The following is a 16,367-nucleotide window of genomic DNA, read 5'->3' as shown; positions in this document are numbered from 1 at the left end:
CAAAGTACTGGGATTACAGGCATGAGCCACCGCATCTAGCCTGGCGTATCTATTTTTTAGAAGTGACCCTATTATATATTTAGTATATGTCACTAATTAAGAACAATATATTAACTCAGTGGGCTTTTAAAAAAAGGTTTTACTCATTTCAAGGCTGTTTGCCTACAGATTTTGTTGTTTGTTATTGCCTTTATTGGCAATCTTTCTTTTGGGCTCCAGTACTCCTACCCTTCCCCAGCATTGTGCGTGAGAGGTGTGGAAAGAGTTGAGTTTGAGGGTAGAAGAAAGCTGTCTTCTTAAAAGTCTGTTAATCTTTAAACATTTCATTTCTGTTTTACGTGTTTTGAAACTGATTATAAATGGTGTGTGGCACAAGAGTCAAATTTTTAACATTCATTTCAAAAGGAAAAGGAGGAGGAAGACTTACTTTATATTTTAAGTCAGTATCTTTTCCCATCCCTCCCTCAAAAGTTATAGTTTATTTCAGCATTTCAGATTTCAAAGATATTCTTTCAAATTTTTTTTAATCAGATGACCAGCTTTAGACATATTAGATTATGAATGGCTGGTTTGGGATTTATGATAGCCTTAACTTTAATTTTTAAAAAACTAATGTGACATTTTAAGACAAAAAGAACTTTGTGTTGCAATTATCTTTCACTTTTAAGCACTCATGGAACATAGTCAAAAAACAAAAGCTGTGTTTTGTGGAAGACCTGCTCAGGGGAAGGTGGTGAGCCTCTACCGACAAGGAGATTTAGCCAAAAAGAATTTTGTACTGACAAATATTTTTAAAGACTGAAGTCTAACACTTTCAGGAGGTTACAAATATATGGTTGCTTATAGTGGTGTTCAGTCAGCGATCATTGCTTGATATGTAACATTAGCTAAGTAATGAGGATAACAATAGGTATAAGGATCTGTAATGCCAAGGAGTGGATTTACCTTTTTTTTGTCCTCATTGAAACGGTCTTACTCTGTCATCCAGGTTGGAGTACAATGACGTGATCCTGGCTCATTGCAGCCTCTGCCTCCGAGGCTCAAGTGATTCTCCTTCCTCAGCCTCCCAAGTAGCTGGGATTACAGATGCATGTCACCACGCCCAGCTAATTTTTTTCTATTTTTAGTAGAGATGGGGTTTTACCATGTTGACCAGGCTCATCTGAAACTCCTGACCTCAAATGATCCACCCTCTTGGCCTCCCAAAGTGCTGGGATTATAGGCATGAGCCACCATGGGTGGGCAGCTTTACCCTTTGGACAGACCTATGGCTCTGGAAATAATAGCCATGTTGATGATTCAAGCTGCTAGATGCACAGTCCATGTTATGAAACACTCAAATCCACTAGCATCTCTTCTACCTAGATGGTTTCACATCCTTGGCTGCAGAAACAGCCCCAAAGTGTTTAATATTTTAAGGATTATTTACTCTAAACATTTTTAAAGTTAAAAAAAAAAAATTTAAGAGAATAAAATTTCTTGGAAAAATATTACATGTTTTCCTGTTCACCTCTAAAGACCAGTGCTAAAGGATCCTGACATCAAAAATCTTTACAACATTTGAATTCCTTGTTATATTTGTCTGTTAAAATTTTGTTAGAAATTGTGTGACCCTGAAGGAGAAATTACTTTGGAGAAGAAAATTAGGTAGCAGAGGAACAGTTTGAAAGGGTTGGGGGTTGGCCAGATAAAGAAAGGGAACAAAGGTTCAAAATTGACAGGATGTCATGTATAAAATACCAATATTGGAAAACATAGAATATTTCAAAAGCAGTGAGGAGAACAGATTGATTGGAATGGAAGATAGCTTGGCAAAGTGAATTATCAGCGATAAGATCTAGCATACTGTAAAACTTCTTTTAGATGTTTGTAATGTTTTTTATTCTTTCTAACACCAGAGCTGCTCTTCATACCTAGAAAGATTTGGCTTGCTGTAGGCCCTTTGTGATTATTGAAAGAAAACCATAATACATTTGAGTTGATTGTAAAAGGTTTTGAGATACTAGTTTATGTAGTTTAAATAATTTCCTTTAGCACAAGGACTGGCAAAATATGGCTAGAGGACCAAATCTTTTCTGTACCTTTTTTTTTTTTTTTTTGGTAGTTGCTTCTGGCAACTTTTTCTTTTTCTTTTCCTTTCTTCTTCCCTCCTTCTCTCTTTGTTTTTCTTCTTTCCCTTCCTCCCCTCCCTCCCTCTCTCCTTCCTTCCTTCCTTTCTTTGTATATTTATATTCCTTGTCACAAGCATGTTTAATTGCACCTTTTCATAATTATCAGTTAGCTACTTAGTTAATGCATGCAGATAGAACTCTAAACAGAACTTCTAGGAGTTTCTCAAAGACCTCTCAATAATTCTTTTCAGTTAGAGAGGGCATGCCATTTTTCCTTTATTTTTTTATTTATTTAAAATTTTTTTTTATTTTTTTAAGATGGGGTTTCACCATGTTGGCCAGACTGGTCTTGAACTCCTGACCTCGGGTGATCCACCCACCTTGGCCTCCCAAAGTGCTAGGATTACAGGTGTGAGCCACTGCGCCTGGCCTTTTCCTTTTTTATTTTAAATAACATTTTTTATTTGTAATTTTTGTGAGTACATAGTTGGTATATATATTTATAGGGTACATGAGATATTTTGACTCAGGCATACAGTATGTAATAATTACATCAGGGTAAATGGACTATCCATCACCTCAAGCATTTATCCTTTCTTTGTGTTACAAACAATCCAATTTTATTTTTATTTTATTTTATTTTATTTTATTTTATTTTATTTTATTTTTGAGACAAAGTCTCACTCTGTTGCCTAGGCTTGAGTGCAATGGCACAATCTCAGCTCACTGCAGCCTCTGCCTCCCGGGTTCAAGCAATTCTCCTGTCTCAGCCTCCCGAGTAGCTCGAACTATAGGGGCATGCCACCCTCCCCGGCTAATTTCTTTTTGTAGTTTTAGTAGAGACAGGGTTTCACTATGTTAGCCAGGATGGTCTTGATCTCCTGACCTCGTGATCTGCCCATCTCAGCCTCCCAAAGTGCCAGGATTACAGGCGTGAGCCACCACACCTGGCCCAGTTTTACTTACTTTAAAATGTAGAATAAATGATGACTGTAATCGTGCCTATCAAGTAGTAGATCTTATTTATTCTATTTTTTGTGCTCACTAGCCATCCCCTCCCTCCCCGACTACCCTTTCCAGCCTCTGGTAACCATCATTCTGCTCTATCTCCATGAGTTCAATTGTTGTATTTTATGTGACGTTTGTCTTTTTGTGCCTGGCTTATTTCACTTAACATGATGACCTTCAGTTCCATCCATGTTGCTGCAAATGACAAGATCTCATTCTTTTTCTATGGTTGAGTAGTACTCCATTGTGTATAAGTACCACATTTTCTTTATCCATTCGTCTCTTGATGAATACTTAGATTGTGTCCAAATCTTGGCTATTAAGAATAATGCTGCATAGAAAAATTAGCCAGGCATGGTGGTGCATGCCTTAGAATTACTTGAACCTGGGAGGCAGAGGTTGCAGTGAGCAGAGATCGCACCATTGCATTCCAACCTGGGTGACAAGAGGGAAACTCACTCTCAAAAAAAAAAAAAGAAGTATAGGAACATAAGAGTACAGATACCTCTTTGATAAACTGATATGCTTTCTTTTGGGTACATAGCAGTGAGATTGCTGGATCATATGGTAGCTCTATTTTTACTTCTTTTGAGGAACCTTCCAACTGTTTTCCATAGTGATTATACTAATTTACGTTTCCAACAATGTATGAGGGTTCCCTTTTCTCCACATGCTTGCTTGTCTTTTGGATGAAAGCCATTTTTAACTGGGGTGAGATAATTATTTCACTGTAGTTTAATTTGCATTTCTCTGAAGATCAGTGATGGTTGAGCATTTTTTCATATACCTGTTGGTCACTTGTATGTCTTCTTTTGAGAAATGTCTATTCAGATCTTTTGCCCATTAAAAAAAAACTCAGATTCTGAGATTTTTGTCTTATAGAATTGTTTGAGCTCCTTATACATTCTCATTAATCTCTTGTCAGATGGGTAGTTTGCAAATATTTTTTCCTATTCTGTGGGTTGTCTCCACTTTGTTTGCTTTGTTGTGCAGCTTTAAACTTGATGTGATCCCGTTTGTCCATTTTCATTTTGCCTGTGCTTGTAGGGTATTATCAAGAAATCTTTGCCTAGTCCAGTGATCTGGAGATCACATACTATTTTTGTAAATAAAATTGTATTGGAACACAGTCACACCCACACACCCATTCATTTACATATAGTCTGTAACTGTTTTGCTTGTTTTCCTTTTTTTTTTTTTTTTTTTTTTAAGACAGGGTCTTGCTCTGTTGCTGAGGCTGGAGTGCAGTGGTATGATCCTGGCTCACTGCAGCCTCAGCCTCCTGAGTAGCTGGGATTGCAGGTGCCCACCACCATGCCTGGCTAATTTATGTATTTTTAGTAGAGATGAGGCTTCATCATGTTGGCCAGGCTGGTCTTGAACTTCTGCCTCAGGTGATCCACCCTCTTCTTCCCAAAGTGCTGGGATTATGGGCGTGAGCCACTGCACTGGGCCTCTAATTTTATTTTTACATACAGTAAGTAAATTTTTGTTAAATTTCTTGCTATTGGCAGAATAATAACTGAAGAAAGAGGAGCAATTCTGATCCTTCTAAAGGTTCTTCTTGCATCAAGTCAGAAAGTACATTTAGCATATTTTTTCTTGAAGGGAAAATATTCCCTACCTTTCTTACTACCCACATTCCCATTCTCCATTGTTTTTGCTGAGAGATAGCATTGGTTTCTGAGTCAAACAGGAACTCACTTGCCTCATCTGTAAAGTGATAATATTATCTAATTCACAGTGTTAGGATTAAATAAGAGTACATATAGACTGTAACAATGGTAGCTGCTGTTTACTTTTCCAGTTGCCTGGAAGTGCCTTTTCAGTTGATGCATTTCAGTGGTTCTCTTCCAGCCCACTGCAAAAATTGATACGTGATTTGAGAACAAGGCTTGGAAAGGATAGAATAACTTGTTATACATTTTCATAGGTTGGGATTTTTTTCCATCATAGAATCTTTCTAGATCTACTTTGTGACAATTAAAAGTTCCTTATTAATTTTCCCAATCTCCTATCCTAGATAATATATCCATCTGAAAGAGAATTATAAGTCAATTAATTTGGGGAAGCAGCATAGCATAGTGAGTAAAATTACAGGCTTTCAAGTCTGATCTCCTGGGTTCAGTTTCAGCTTTGCCATTCATTTACTGACTGTAATCTTGGACAAAATATTTAACCTCTGCATATCAGTTTTCTGATAGGGTTGTTACGAGGGATTAAATGAGATAATATATGTAAAGTGCCCAATTTAGTGCCCTGTGACATAGTAAGTACCATATAAATATTTGGTTATTAATGGTTATATGCATGTCATACAAAGATGAATATGTTAATTAAATCAGATTGTATTATGAAAGGATGCTCAAAGGGTAAATAATTTTATTTCTTAAGACTGAAACATAGCATGTGGTTTTCATTTTGGTTTTTATTCTTTAGGTATTACATGAAACCTTCCCTAAACATACATTTCTGATGAATGGCTTAATTCAAGGAGTAAAGGTAGGATCAGTCATATATACATATATACATGCACACATATGCATGAACATACGTATGTATATATAATTCTGCCAACACATGTTAGTTTGATTAACAACTTAATTTTTATAATTAGATGGAGTATATTTTGAGAGATAACTTAATACTTTCTAGACTGAGCTTTAAGTATGATCTGACTACACTATAGCCAATTATGTATAATAATAAACCACATTATAACAGATTTTCCCCTGTTTTTATGTTGGCATTTTAATTCCAGAGATCTCAATGATTTTGTAAGGCTACAGATTGAAGAACAAAAATAACCATACTCAAAAACTCCCATAAATATAAAACTGTATCAGCAGGGTAAAGTTACTATATGCATTCTTTGCACTTTTTTTTTGGCAGAGTCTTCGCACTGTCACCTAGGCTGGAGTGCAGGTGGCATGATCTTGGCCCACTGCAACTTCTGCCTCCTGGGTTCAAGCAATTCTTGTGCCTTAGCCTCCCAAGTAGGTGGGACCACAGGCATGTGTCACCACACCTGGCTAATTTTTTGTATTTTTAGTAGAAATGGAGTTTTGTCGTGTTGGCCAGGCTGGTCTCAAACTCTTGACCTCAAGTCATCTGCTCACCTCGGCCTCCCAAAGTGTTGGGATTACTGGTACAAGCCATGGTGCCCAGCCCAAATTCTTTACTCTTGATTCAGTTTGACAAACAAGTTTTCTAAACATGTAACATTAGCCCATGGAAATTTTACAAACAAACACACAATAAAAAACCCAGGTAATTAGCATATGGAGTTGCTAATGTGGATTTATTGTGATTGAGAATTTATTAAACAGTTCATATTTAATATCCAGCTGGAGCCCTACAGATGATTCTAGACTATCTGGGGAAATTTTTAAATATATATAGATAAGCAATTAGTTTTTATTTAAAAGTTTGTGATATATTTACTTTAGAAACAAAGTTGTTGAAAAGTTTCCTATAGAAGTAAAATGATTTAGTTGTGGTTCATGTTCACAGATACGTGGTATACATTTTTTTCCTTTAATTTTTGTAGGGTTTGTTGTCATTCCTCAGTGCCCCGCTTATTGGTGCTCTTTCTGATGTTTGGGGCCGAAAATCCTTCTTGCTGCTAACAGTATTTTTCACATGTGCCCCAATTCCTTTAATGAAGATCAGCCCATGGTACGTACATATTCAGATTATAGCAACTAAATATCACTTTCAGTTATTGTTTCCTTAGTGTTCCTTTATTTCTTTCACTTGTACCATCTTGGTTATGAGGTTTTAATTTTATTTTTCTAATACATTCTTTCACACAGATAAGAAGACCCCTAAGAATATAGTAGCTAATAGTTCATAAAGATTTTAGAAAAAGATGATACTGTTGGAGGCATCCAGTCTGGCTAACTTTGTTTTGGATTCCAGAACCCAAATTTCAAAACAATATTTTGGGGACTGGATAGGATTGCTAACGTTTTTTCTTGTATAGAATGTTAAAAACAGACACAAAGTTGTCATTATCTGTATTAGTTAGGAATAGGTTTTGCTATTTATTAAAATCCAAAATAATAGTTGCTTAAAAATCAAGCTTACTTCTTTTTTCATGTGAAAAAGGGTCTACAGTTGAGCATCCTGGAGCTGGTATGGCAGTTCCAGTGGAGCAGACATTTTCTGTTTTGCTGTGCTTCCATCCTCATCTCTCACCACACCGAACAGGGTGACTTCTTGAGCTCCAGCCATCAAGTCATATTATTGATAGCAAGGTGGAAGGAGTTGCTAAGAAGAGCATATCACCTTCTTTTAAGGAAACTTTATAGAATTCCCATCCCTTCTGCTTGCATTTCTTTGGTCAGATTTCAGGAACATGCTGCTCCTAGTTACAAGAGGCTGGACTGGACTCAAGACCACCTTGATTAAAATCAGGATTTTTTTTTTTTTTCACTCAAGAGGCAAGGGAAGGAAAGCCCACAAAAAGAGAATAATTGTCCTAAAGACAGAGCCCAGTTTGGTAGTAGATTTATTCTAGCTAATGTTCTTTTTACTCCACTGAGTATTAATGTTAGTTCTACATCGTGGATGGGCTTTATTTCCATGGTCTTATCTCCAAAGACCTGAGGGTTTATATGAGGCAGGATCTTCCTCTTATACATTAGGTAAAATTCTAACAGACCAAGCCTTTGATGAAGGCCACTCATGCACATGAAATCTTACAAAAGGAATCTATGGAATGAACAAAGTATTTGCTATGGTAAGCAGTGTGTTAGAAAAATTTTAGTAGTGACGGTCTTGGTGGAATGATATTTTTAAAGTTCATTATGGTTATACATGATTTTCAAAAGCTAAACATTAGCATTACAATGTAAACTTCTTATTCCCAGCTAGATATTTTGGAATTATTTATAGCAAAATATAGTCTGCTTTTTTTTTTTTTTTGAGATGGAGTTTTGCTCTCGTTGCCCAGGCTAGAGTACAATGGCATGATCTTGGCTCACTGCAACCTCTGCCTCCTGGGTTCAAGCAATTCTCCTGTCTCAGCCTCCTTATTAGCTGGGATTACAGGCATGCACCACCCCGCCTGGCTAATTTTGTGTTTTTAGTAGAGACAGGGGTTTCTCCTTGTTGGTCAGGCTGGTCTCGAACTCCTGACTTCAGGTGATCTGCCCACCTCAGCCTCCCACAGTGCTGGGTAATTACAGAAGTGAGCCACTACGCCCAGCCTGCTTTTTTTTTTTTTTTTTTTTTTTTTTTTTTTTTTTGAGACGGAGTTTCGCTCTTGTTACCCAGGCTGGAGTGCAATGGCACGATCTCGGCTCACCGCAACCTCCGCCTCCTGAGTTCAAGCAATTCTCTTGCCTCAGCCTCCTGAGTAGCTGGGATTACAGGCACGTGCCACCATGCCCAGCTAATATTTTTTGTATTTTTAGTAGAGACGGGGTTTCACCATGTTGACCAGGTTGGTCTCGATCTCTCGACCTCGTGATCCACCCGCCTCGGCCTCCCAAAGTGCTGGGATTACAGGCTTGAGCCACCGCGCCCGGCCCGCCTGCTTTTTAAAATATCTTTTGTTCACTCTTTATAGTAACTGTCTATTCTCAGTTTTATGAACACTGAACACTGCCATATAGGTTTTTTCTGTGGGAAACTGAGTTATTTGTTTTGCCAGCATTTGAAAAGCTAAAGATAACTTACAGAAAACATCTAGTTTCTATATATAGGTTCAGAATAAATATGAAGAAACTTGTTCCTCAGTCTTGTTTACTGGATTTTGTTTTTTATCTAGTGTTGTGGTGAAAAACAGTAATGGATGGATTATAATAGACTTTAATTTGTTGCTATTTTTGGTAGAAAAAACAAAACCACTTAACAATTCAACAGTTGGTTAAAAGATTTGCCTGAATACATTATCTAATTTTAAGTATTCCTGTATAGTAGCTGAGCTGCTATTGAAGGGCTCCTCTAGCCCTGTGTTTTCATAATATCTGTGGCTTATGATTTATGGAAGAGTTAATTCATGAGCTGTCCTAGTAAGCCGTTGACTGAAATTAGCTGTTCTTACTTTTAATTAACTTAGAAAAATGAAAGAAGATTAAAATAATGGTAATTGCTCTATTTCTTTTTATCTTTCATTCCTAGGTGGTACTTTGCTGTTATCTCTGTTTCTGGGGTTTTTGCAGTGACTTTCTCTGTGGTATTTGCATACGTAGCAGATATAACCCAGGAGCATGAAAGAAGTATGGCTTATGGACTGGTATGTATGTTTATTCTATACCTTTTCTATCTGCTGAGAAATGCCTTGTTTTTAAGGTATATATTATTATAAGGAGTGCAAACCTTTCCATTACAAGATTTTTGCATAAAGCGTGTTTTGTAATAAAGTCATTCATTAGACGACATAGAATTTTTTTTGCAGTACAAGGGGCTCCGTAAGTTTAGATACTTTCCATTCAGAAAGTATAAGTCACATGTCAGAACTGAAATTATAGTATATTTTATTGTAGAGTTCTTTTTAACAGAATTCTAAAAATAAGAATTATTTAATATGTCATGTGTTAAAAAAAATCACTACTCATATTTAATGCCTAATCAAAATACTACAACATCTAGCTCAGGCAGCAGCAAGCCCTTTTTTGTGGCTTTGTGGGCCACATGTTGTCTCTTTCTTATTCTTTTGCTTTTACATGTGTATTTATGTTTATAAACTCTTTAAAAACATAAGAACCACTTAGCCAGATTTGAGCCATACGTGGTAGTTTGCCACCTCCTAAACAGTTTTGGTAAAGTAAATAATGGCAGTATAATCCCTGTCATCTATCAAATCTAGGAATTAAAAGAAAAAAGCCTAGTAATAGGACGACTCCTATAGGCACAAAAATAGATCAGTGATGCGTTTAGAATAACCAGAAAATAGGACAGTGATGCGTTTCGGTAAATACAGGACAAGTACCTTTTGATAAATAAGGACTGAATATTGTGTCGGGCTGAATCTTAGTTTTAAAAGGGAGTGATTTCTGAGTCAAAGGACATTATAACAAAGAATCATGAGATTTTGGGGGAGGAAACACCTGTAGGGAGAAACTTAGAAAAAAAAACTAATGATTTCTGGCCTGTTTGGTGACTCACACCTGTAATCTCAGCACTTTGGAAGGCCGAGCCAGGCGGATCACTTGAGATCAGGAGTTCGAGACCAGCCTGGCCAACGTGGTGAAACCTTATTTAAAAAAAAAAAAAAAAAAAAAGTAAAAAGAAAAAGAACTGATGATTTCAGTTGTAAACTTGAAGCATTAAATGATACAAAGCTGATGATATCCAGGATTTTTAAAAAGTCTAATTAAGCTATAGTTTGCATACCATAAACTTTATCCATTTTATGAGTATAATTCAGTGAATTTTAGTAAATTTATCCAGTTGTGCAAACAACACCATGATCCAATTTTGGTTTTGGGTTTTTTTGGTTTTTTTTGGTTTTTTTTGACTGAAGTAATTTATTTTCCCATAGCCAAACTTTGAAATTGACAATTTTTGATCTGGAGGCTCTGTGTATTAAAGGCTTGTTGTTCTGGCAAAAACAAACAAAACTTGAATCTTCTAGAAATAATATGGATGCAGATAAAAGGTGGAGAGGTGACTGGGCACAGTGGCATGTGCCTGTAATACCACCAGTTTGGGAGGCCAAGGCAGGAGGATTTCTTGAGGCCAGGAGTTTGAGGCTGCAATGAGCTATGATCGTGCCACTACACTCCAGCCTGGGGTACAGAGTGACACCCTGTCTCTTAAAAACAGTTGGAGGGGCCAAGCGCAGTGGCTTGTAATACCTGCACTTTCGGAGGCTGAGGCAGGAGGATTACTTAACCCAGGAGTTCAAGACTGGCCTGGGCAACATAGTGAGACCCCATGTCTGCAGAAACTTTAAAAATTAGCCTGGTGTGGTGGTGTGCGCCTGTAGTCCCAGCTACTTAGGAGGCTTAGGGGAGAGGATCACTTGACCCTGAGAGGTTGAGGCTGCAGTGTGCCGTGATTGCACCACTGCACTCCAGCATGAGCCGCAGAGCAAGACCTTGTCTCAAAAAAAGGGGGTGGAGGGTGCGGGTGACACTTGTGATCTTTCTTTCTGAGCAGAAGGAAATGGCTACCAAGTGGGGAGAACTGAGGAGAAGGGAAATGATCTGAAACACCTGTGCTCTGACTTTGCTCACTGTGTCGCAAACGTGATCTCTGTAGATGCCTTCAGTGATCAAAATGCCTTCAGACATTTTGACTGATACTTAATGTTTGAAATTACTAGAATTTGGTGTATTTGTTCAAAGATGTCTTCAGTGATCCTTTCCCCACACTTGTGCCAGAGCTCTGCTGAGATCTGGGTCGCTTTGAAACCACACCTAGGGCTGCAATAACAAAATAACCACCACATGTGGATATATTAAATACCATTTTAAAAAATATCACCACAACCCAGTTATAGAACATTTCCATCAGCCCAAAGTGTTCCCTCAGCCCTGTTTGCCATCCATCCCCATGCTCACCTCTGACCCCAAGCAACCAACAGTTTAGCTTCTGTCACCATGCTTTTGCCTTTTCTAGAAATTTCATGTAAGTTAAATAATACAAACATCTTTTGTTTCTAGCTTCTTTCACTTAGCATAATCTTTTGAGATTTATCATGCTGATACTATAGATCAGTAGGTTCTGTTTTTCTTTCTTTTTTTGAGGCAGGGTCCTGCTCTGTCACCCAGGCTGGAGTGTGATGGCATGATTACAGCTCACTGAAGCCTTGGCTTCCTTGGGCTCAAGCAAGTCTCCTGCCTCAGCCTCTGAAGTAGCTGGGACCACAGGCATGAGCCACCATGCCCAGCTAAATTTTTCTTTTTTTCTTTTTGAGACAGGGTCTCACTTACTCTTTTGCCCATGCTGGAGTGCTGTGGTGCCATTACAGCTCAGTGTAGCCTCTGTCTCCCTCTACCTCTCTGGCTCACGTGATCCTTCCACCTCAGCCTCCCGAGTAGCTGGGACTACTAATTTTTGTATTTTTTGTAGTGACAGATTTTCTTCATGTTGCCCAGGATGGTCTCAAACTCCTGAACTGAAGTGATCTGCCTGTCTCAGCCTCTCAAAGTGCTGGAATTACAGGCGTGAGCCACCGCACCTGGCCAGTGTTTTTTGTTTTTTGATAGCTGTGTAGTGTATTCCATTGTTTGGGATCTAATATATTTTGCTTGTTCATTCACCAGTTGATGGACATTTTGACTGATAGTAAATGTTTGAAATTACTAGAATTTGGTGTATTTGTTGAAATAACTGACTTTTGAAAATTGATTTGCTTGTCTTAAGCAGCAGAGTTGCACGGAAGCATTCTTAAGAAGTTTAAGTTCTCCATCCAAGGGTTGAAAATGGCACAGAAGCGGAGGAACGTTCCCATATGGATCTCGAATCACGCTCTGAAAGAGTGTGGTCCTTTTTCCGTTCCTTCCCTTCTCCTTTCCTGTTTTCTTTTTTCTCTCTTCCTTTCTCCTTCCCTTCTCGTCCCCCTTCTTCCTTTCCTGTCCTTTTCTCGTTTTTCTTTCCCTTCCCCTTTCCCTTCCCCTTTCCCTTTCTCCTTCCCCTTTCCTCTCCGTTTCTCTCTTCTCCTCTTTCCCGTTTCTTCTTCCCTTTCCTTCCCTTCCCTTTTTCCTTTCCTCTTTTCTTTCCAGACAGGGTGTTACTAACTTGCCCAGACTGGCCTCACTCTTGTACTAAGTGATCCTCTCACCCGAGCCTCCTGAGTAGCTGGGCCGACAGGCACGTGCCCCTGCCCCTGACTGAGAGGGCTGTTCCTATGAAATGTTACCTGATGTCACATCTGCTAATTTGTAGGCTGTTTGTCCAGTAGGCCAGATATGTCTGAGGTTAACAGGTTTGCTTTACTTAGATCCTCTCAACTTTAATCTTCATCTTTACCAAGCTTAAATAGACTTCCTCAGAGTTTTGGAGATGTTCTTAATTTATCTGTGATGTCATTGTTCCCAACCCTGCCCACTGAAATGATTACCAAGGCCAGTTTTCTTCCAGGGCTTAACATACTGTTGTTGAGAAGAGGAACCTCAAGGTCTTTAAGCTTTATTTCAGCTAGCCTTTAAGTATGTATCCAGATAAAAGTTCATTTAATTTTAATATTGGAAAAGTCACAATGAAATTGGATTTCCTTAGAGCCCTGGGTCTTATACTCCTTTCACAGAGAGCACTTACGGGTTTATGGAGATGCCCTAAACCAAGCTTATCTAACCCGTGGCCTGCAGGCCTCATATGTAGCCCAATAGAAATTCATAAAATTTCTTAAAACGTTGAGGTTTTTTTTTTTTCTTTAAGCTCATCAGCTGTCATTAGTGTTAGTATATTTTATGTGTGGCCCAAGACAGTTCTAATGTGGCCCAGGGATGTCCAAAAGATTGGACACCCCTCCCCTAAGGACTAGTATGATTGGCAGTCAAGGAGAGGAATTTGTACAGTGCCCAGGCCTTCAACCCTTCAACTAAAAGAGTTAACAAATTTAAATAGAAGCAGGGTCTTGCTGTGTTGCCCAGGCTGGTCACAAACTTCTGGCTTCAAACAGTCCTCCCACCTGGTCCTCCCAAGTGCTGAGATTACAGGCATGAGCCACCACCCCCAGTATTTAAAAAAAATCTGTTTTACCTATGAATTTGCCAGTAGGATTTATTGGAACAGTGTTCCACGGCTTAGAACAGGCGTCCCCAAACTACGGCCCCCCGCTGCACTTCAGGAAGGGGCACCTCTGTCATTGGTGGTCAGTGAGAGGGCACAGTATGTGGCAGCCCTCCAACAGTCTGAGGGACAGTGAACTGGCTCCCTGTGTAAAAAGTTTGGGGACGCGTGGCTTAGAAAGTTTGAAGACCGTGTCCAGAGAGGCTGTCATTTGTTTTGTTTTTGAGATACGGTCTGACTCTGTCACTCTGGCTGGAGTGCGGTGGTGCTCTCATGGCCGTCTGCAACCTCCACCTTCCTGGCTCAAAGGAATTCTGCCACCTAAGCCTCTGGAGTAGCTGGCACTACAGGTGCATGCCACCACGTCCAGCTAATTTTTTTACTTTTTTGGAGTAGAGACAGATTTCTTCATGTTGCCCAGGCTGTTTTTTAGGCAAGAATCTAATTCTTTACTTTTCCTGTCAAAGGAGAGAGTATAACAAAAGTGCGGCCAGGCTTGATGTCTCAGACCTGTACACCCAGCACTTTGGGAGGCTGAGGTGGGAGGATCGCTTGAACTCAGGAGTTCAAGACTAGTCTGGGCAACGTAGTGAGACTTCCATCTCTGCAAAAGATAAGCAAAATTAGCTGGGCATGGTGGCATAAGCCTGTAACCCCATCAGGAGATCTGCGGGCAGGAAGAGGTCTGGAACCTGAAAGGGCAAGGCTGTAGTGAGCTGCGACGGCACCACTGCACTCCAGCCTGGGCAGCAGTGTGAGACCCAGTCCCCCGTCCCCGAAGAAAAAAAGATAAGTGGCACAGGTAGGAAGAGAAAAGGGAGGATGTGCAACAGAAGATCTGACGTAAATCACGATTATGAAAGGAGTTAGGTGGTGTTGAAGTAAAAAGGTAGCCTAACTAATCTCTGTCTATCCTTAATTTATTGCAGGTTTCAGCAACATTTGCTGCAAGTTTAGTCACCAGTCCCGCAATTGGAGCTTACCTTGGACGAGTGTATGGGGACAGCTTGGTGGTGGTCTTAGCTACAGCAATAGCTTTGCTGGATATTTGTTTTATCCTTGTTGCTGTGCCAGAGTCGTTGCCTGAGAAAATGCGGCCAGCATCCTGGGGAGCCCCCATTTCCTGGGAACAAGCTGACCCTTTTGCCGTAAGTTTATATTTTTCCTTTCTCCTTAATAAAAAAATGCATCATTCAATGCAGCATTAATATTATTTCTTTTGGGAGAACATCTTGGGTTTTTCTCTTAACATTTTGAAATACTTTTCAGAATAGTTTGAGGAGGATAAAATAAACTAAAAAGGACAACTAGTGGTCTGTGTGTACACTGCCAGAAGGAATCTCTGTGTACTCTTAGGATAGTTCAGTGGTTTGATGTGAACCTTCTATCAATCCGTCTTTTTCTTGTTCTAGTCCTTAAAAAAAGTGGGCCAAGATTCCATAGTGCTGCTGATCTGCATTACGGTGTTTCTCTCCTACCTACCCGAGGCAGGCCAATATTCCAGCTTTTTTTTATACCTCAGACAGGTAAAATCCTCTTCCATTAAGGTGGACTTTTCTTTCATTGTCTAGTGCTTTAATAAAAGTATTTACTCTTAAAAGAACTATAATAGCAGTGACCTTTAAAAATGAATATCACTGGGCTAGGCGTACGGGCTCATACCTGTAATCCCAGTAGTTTGGGAGGTCAAGGTGGGTGGATCGCTTGAGGTCAGGAGTTCGAGGTCAGCCTGGCCAACATGGCAAAACCCCGTCTCTACTAAAAATGCAAAAAATTAGCTGGGTGTGGTGGCAGGTGGCTGTAATCCCAGCTGCTCGGGAGGCTGAGGTAGGAGAATCACTTGAATCTGGGAGGCAGAGGCTACAGTGAGCTGAGATTGCATCATTGTACTCCAGCCTGAGCAACAAGAGCGAAACTCCGTCTAAAAAAAAGAATAATAATAGAAGAATGCCATTTAGTCCACTAGACTTTAACCTCCTGTTCAGTGTGGCTGATGTTCCTTATGCATTTCTTATGGGGGTATTTGGTATATTAAGATATTTGGCTTAGGCAGAAAGAGAGTTTTCCCCCTCTAAACTTAAACTGGTTTGAGTTTGTTGGTTATAGAAGTGATGGGATGACTTAACCCCTTCACCTGCTCTAGCTTCTTTGTGATTTAGAGCATCTGTAAGTTAGAGCAGCTAGCCAACATGAGAGCAAAAACAATTTTTCTCCTTGACACTAGTCTCACTAGACAGAGATCAAGCCTTCAACCAATACATATAAAAGAGCACAGCCGGGCGCGGTGGCTCAAGCCTGTAATCCCAGCACTTTGGGAGGCCGAGGCGGGTGGATCACGAGGTCAAGAGATCGAGACCATCCTGGTCAACATGGTGAAACCCTGTCTCTACTAAAAATACAAAAAGTTAGCTGGGCATGGTGGCTCGTGCCTGTAATCCCAGCTACTCAGGAGGCTGAGGCAGGAGAATTGCCTGAACCCAGGAGGCGGAGGTTGTGGTGAGCCGAGATCGCGCCATTGCACTCCAGCCTGGGTAACAAGAGCAAAACTCCGTCTCAAAA

The 16,367-nt window shown here is 39.6% G+C and overlaps 1 protein-coding gene across 3 annotated transcripts in view; it reads left to right on the top strand.

The window, feature by feature from the left end:
* MFSD14A (major facilitator superfamily domain containing 14A) overlaps positions 1-16,367 on the top strand; it is a 57,685-nt gene that overhangs the window by 26,715 nt on the left and 14,603 nt on the right. For 2 of the 3 annotated variants that reach the window (XM_003933265.4, XM_074381362.1), the window contains exons 3-7: positions 5,559-5,621; positions 6,670-6,797; positions 9,249-9,363; positions 14,738-14,956; positions 15,221-15,334. In XM_003933265.4, coding sequence (XP_003933314.1) covers positions 5,559-5,621; positions 6,670-6,797; positions 9,249-9,363; positions 14,738-14,956; positions 15,221-15,334 — 639 coding nt within the window. The remainder of the gene's footprint in view (positions 1-5,558; positions 5,622-6,669; positions 6,798-9,248; positions 9,364-14,737; positions 14,957-15,220; positions 15,335-16,367) is intronic. The other variant, XM_074381361.1, reaches the window with a different exon arrangement.

Source organism: Saimiri boliviensis, chromosome 11 (genome assembly GCF_048565385.1).
Source record: "Saimiri boliviensis isolate mSaiBol1 chromosome 11, mSaiBol1.pri, whole genome shotgun sequence".
NCBI lineage: Eukaryota > Metazoa > Chordata > Mammalia > Primates > Cebidae > Saimiri > Saimiri boliviensis.
The sequence above is the reverse complement of the archived record's forward strand: the minus strand, read 5'-3'. Positions and strand labels throughout refer to the sequence as shown.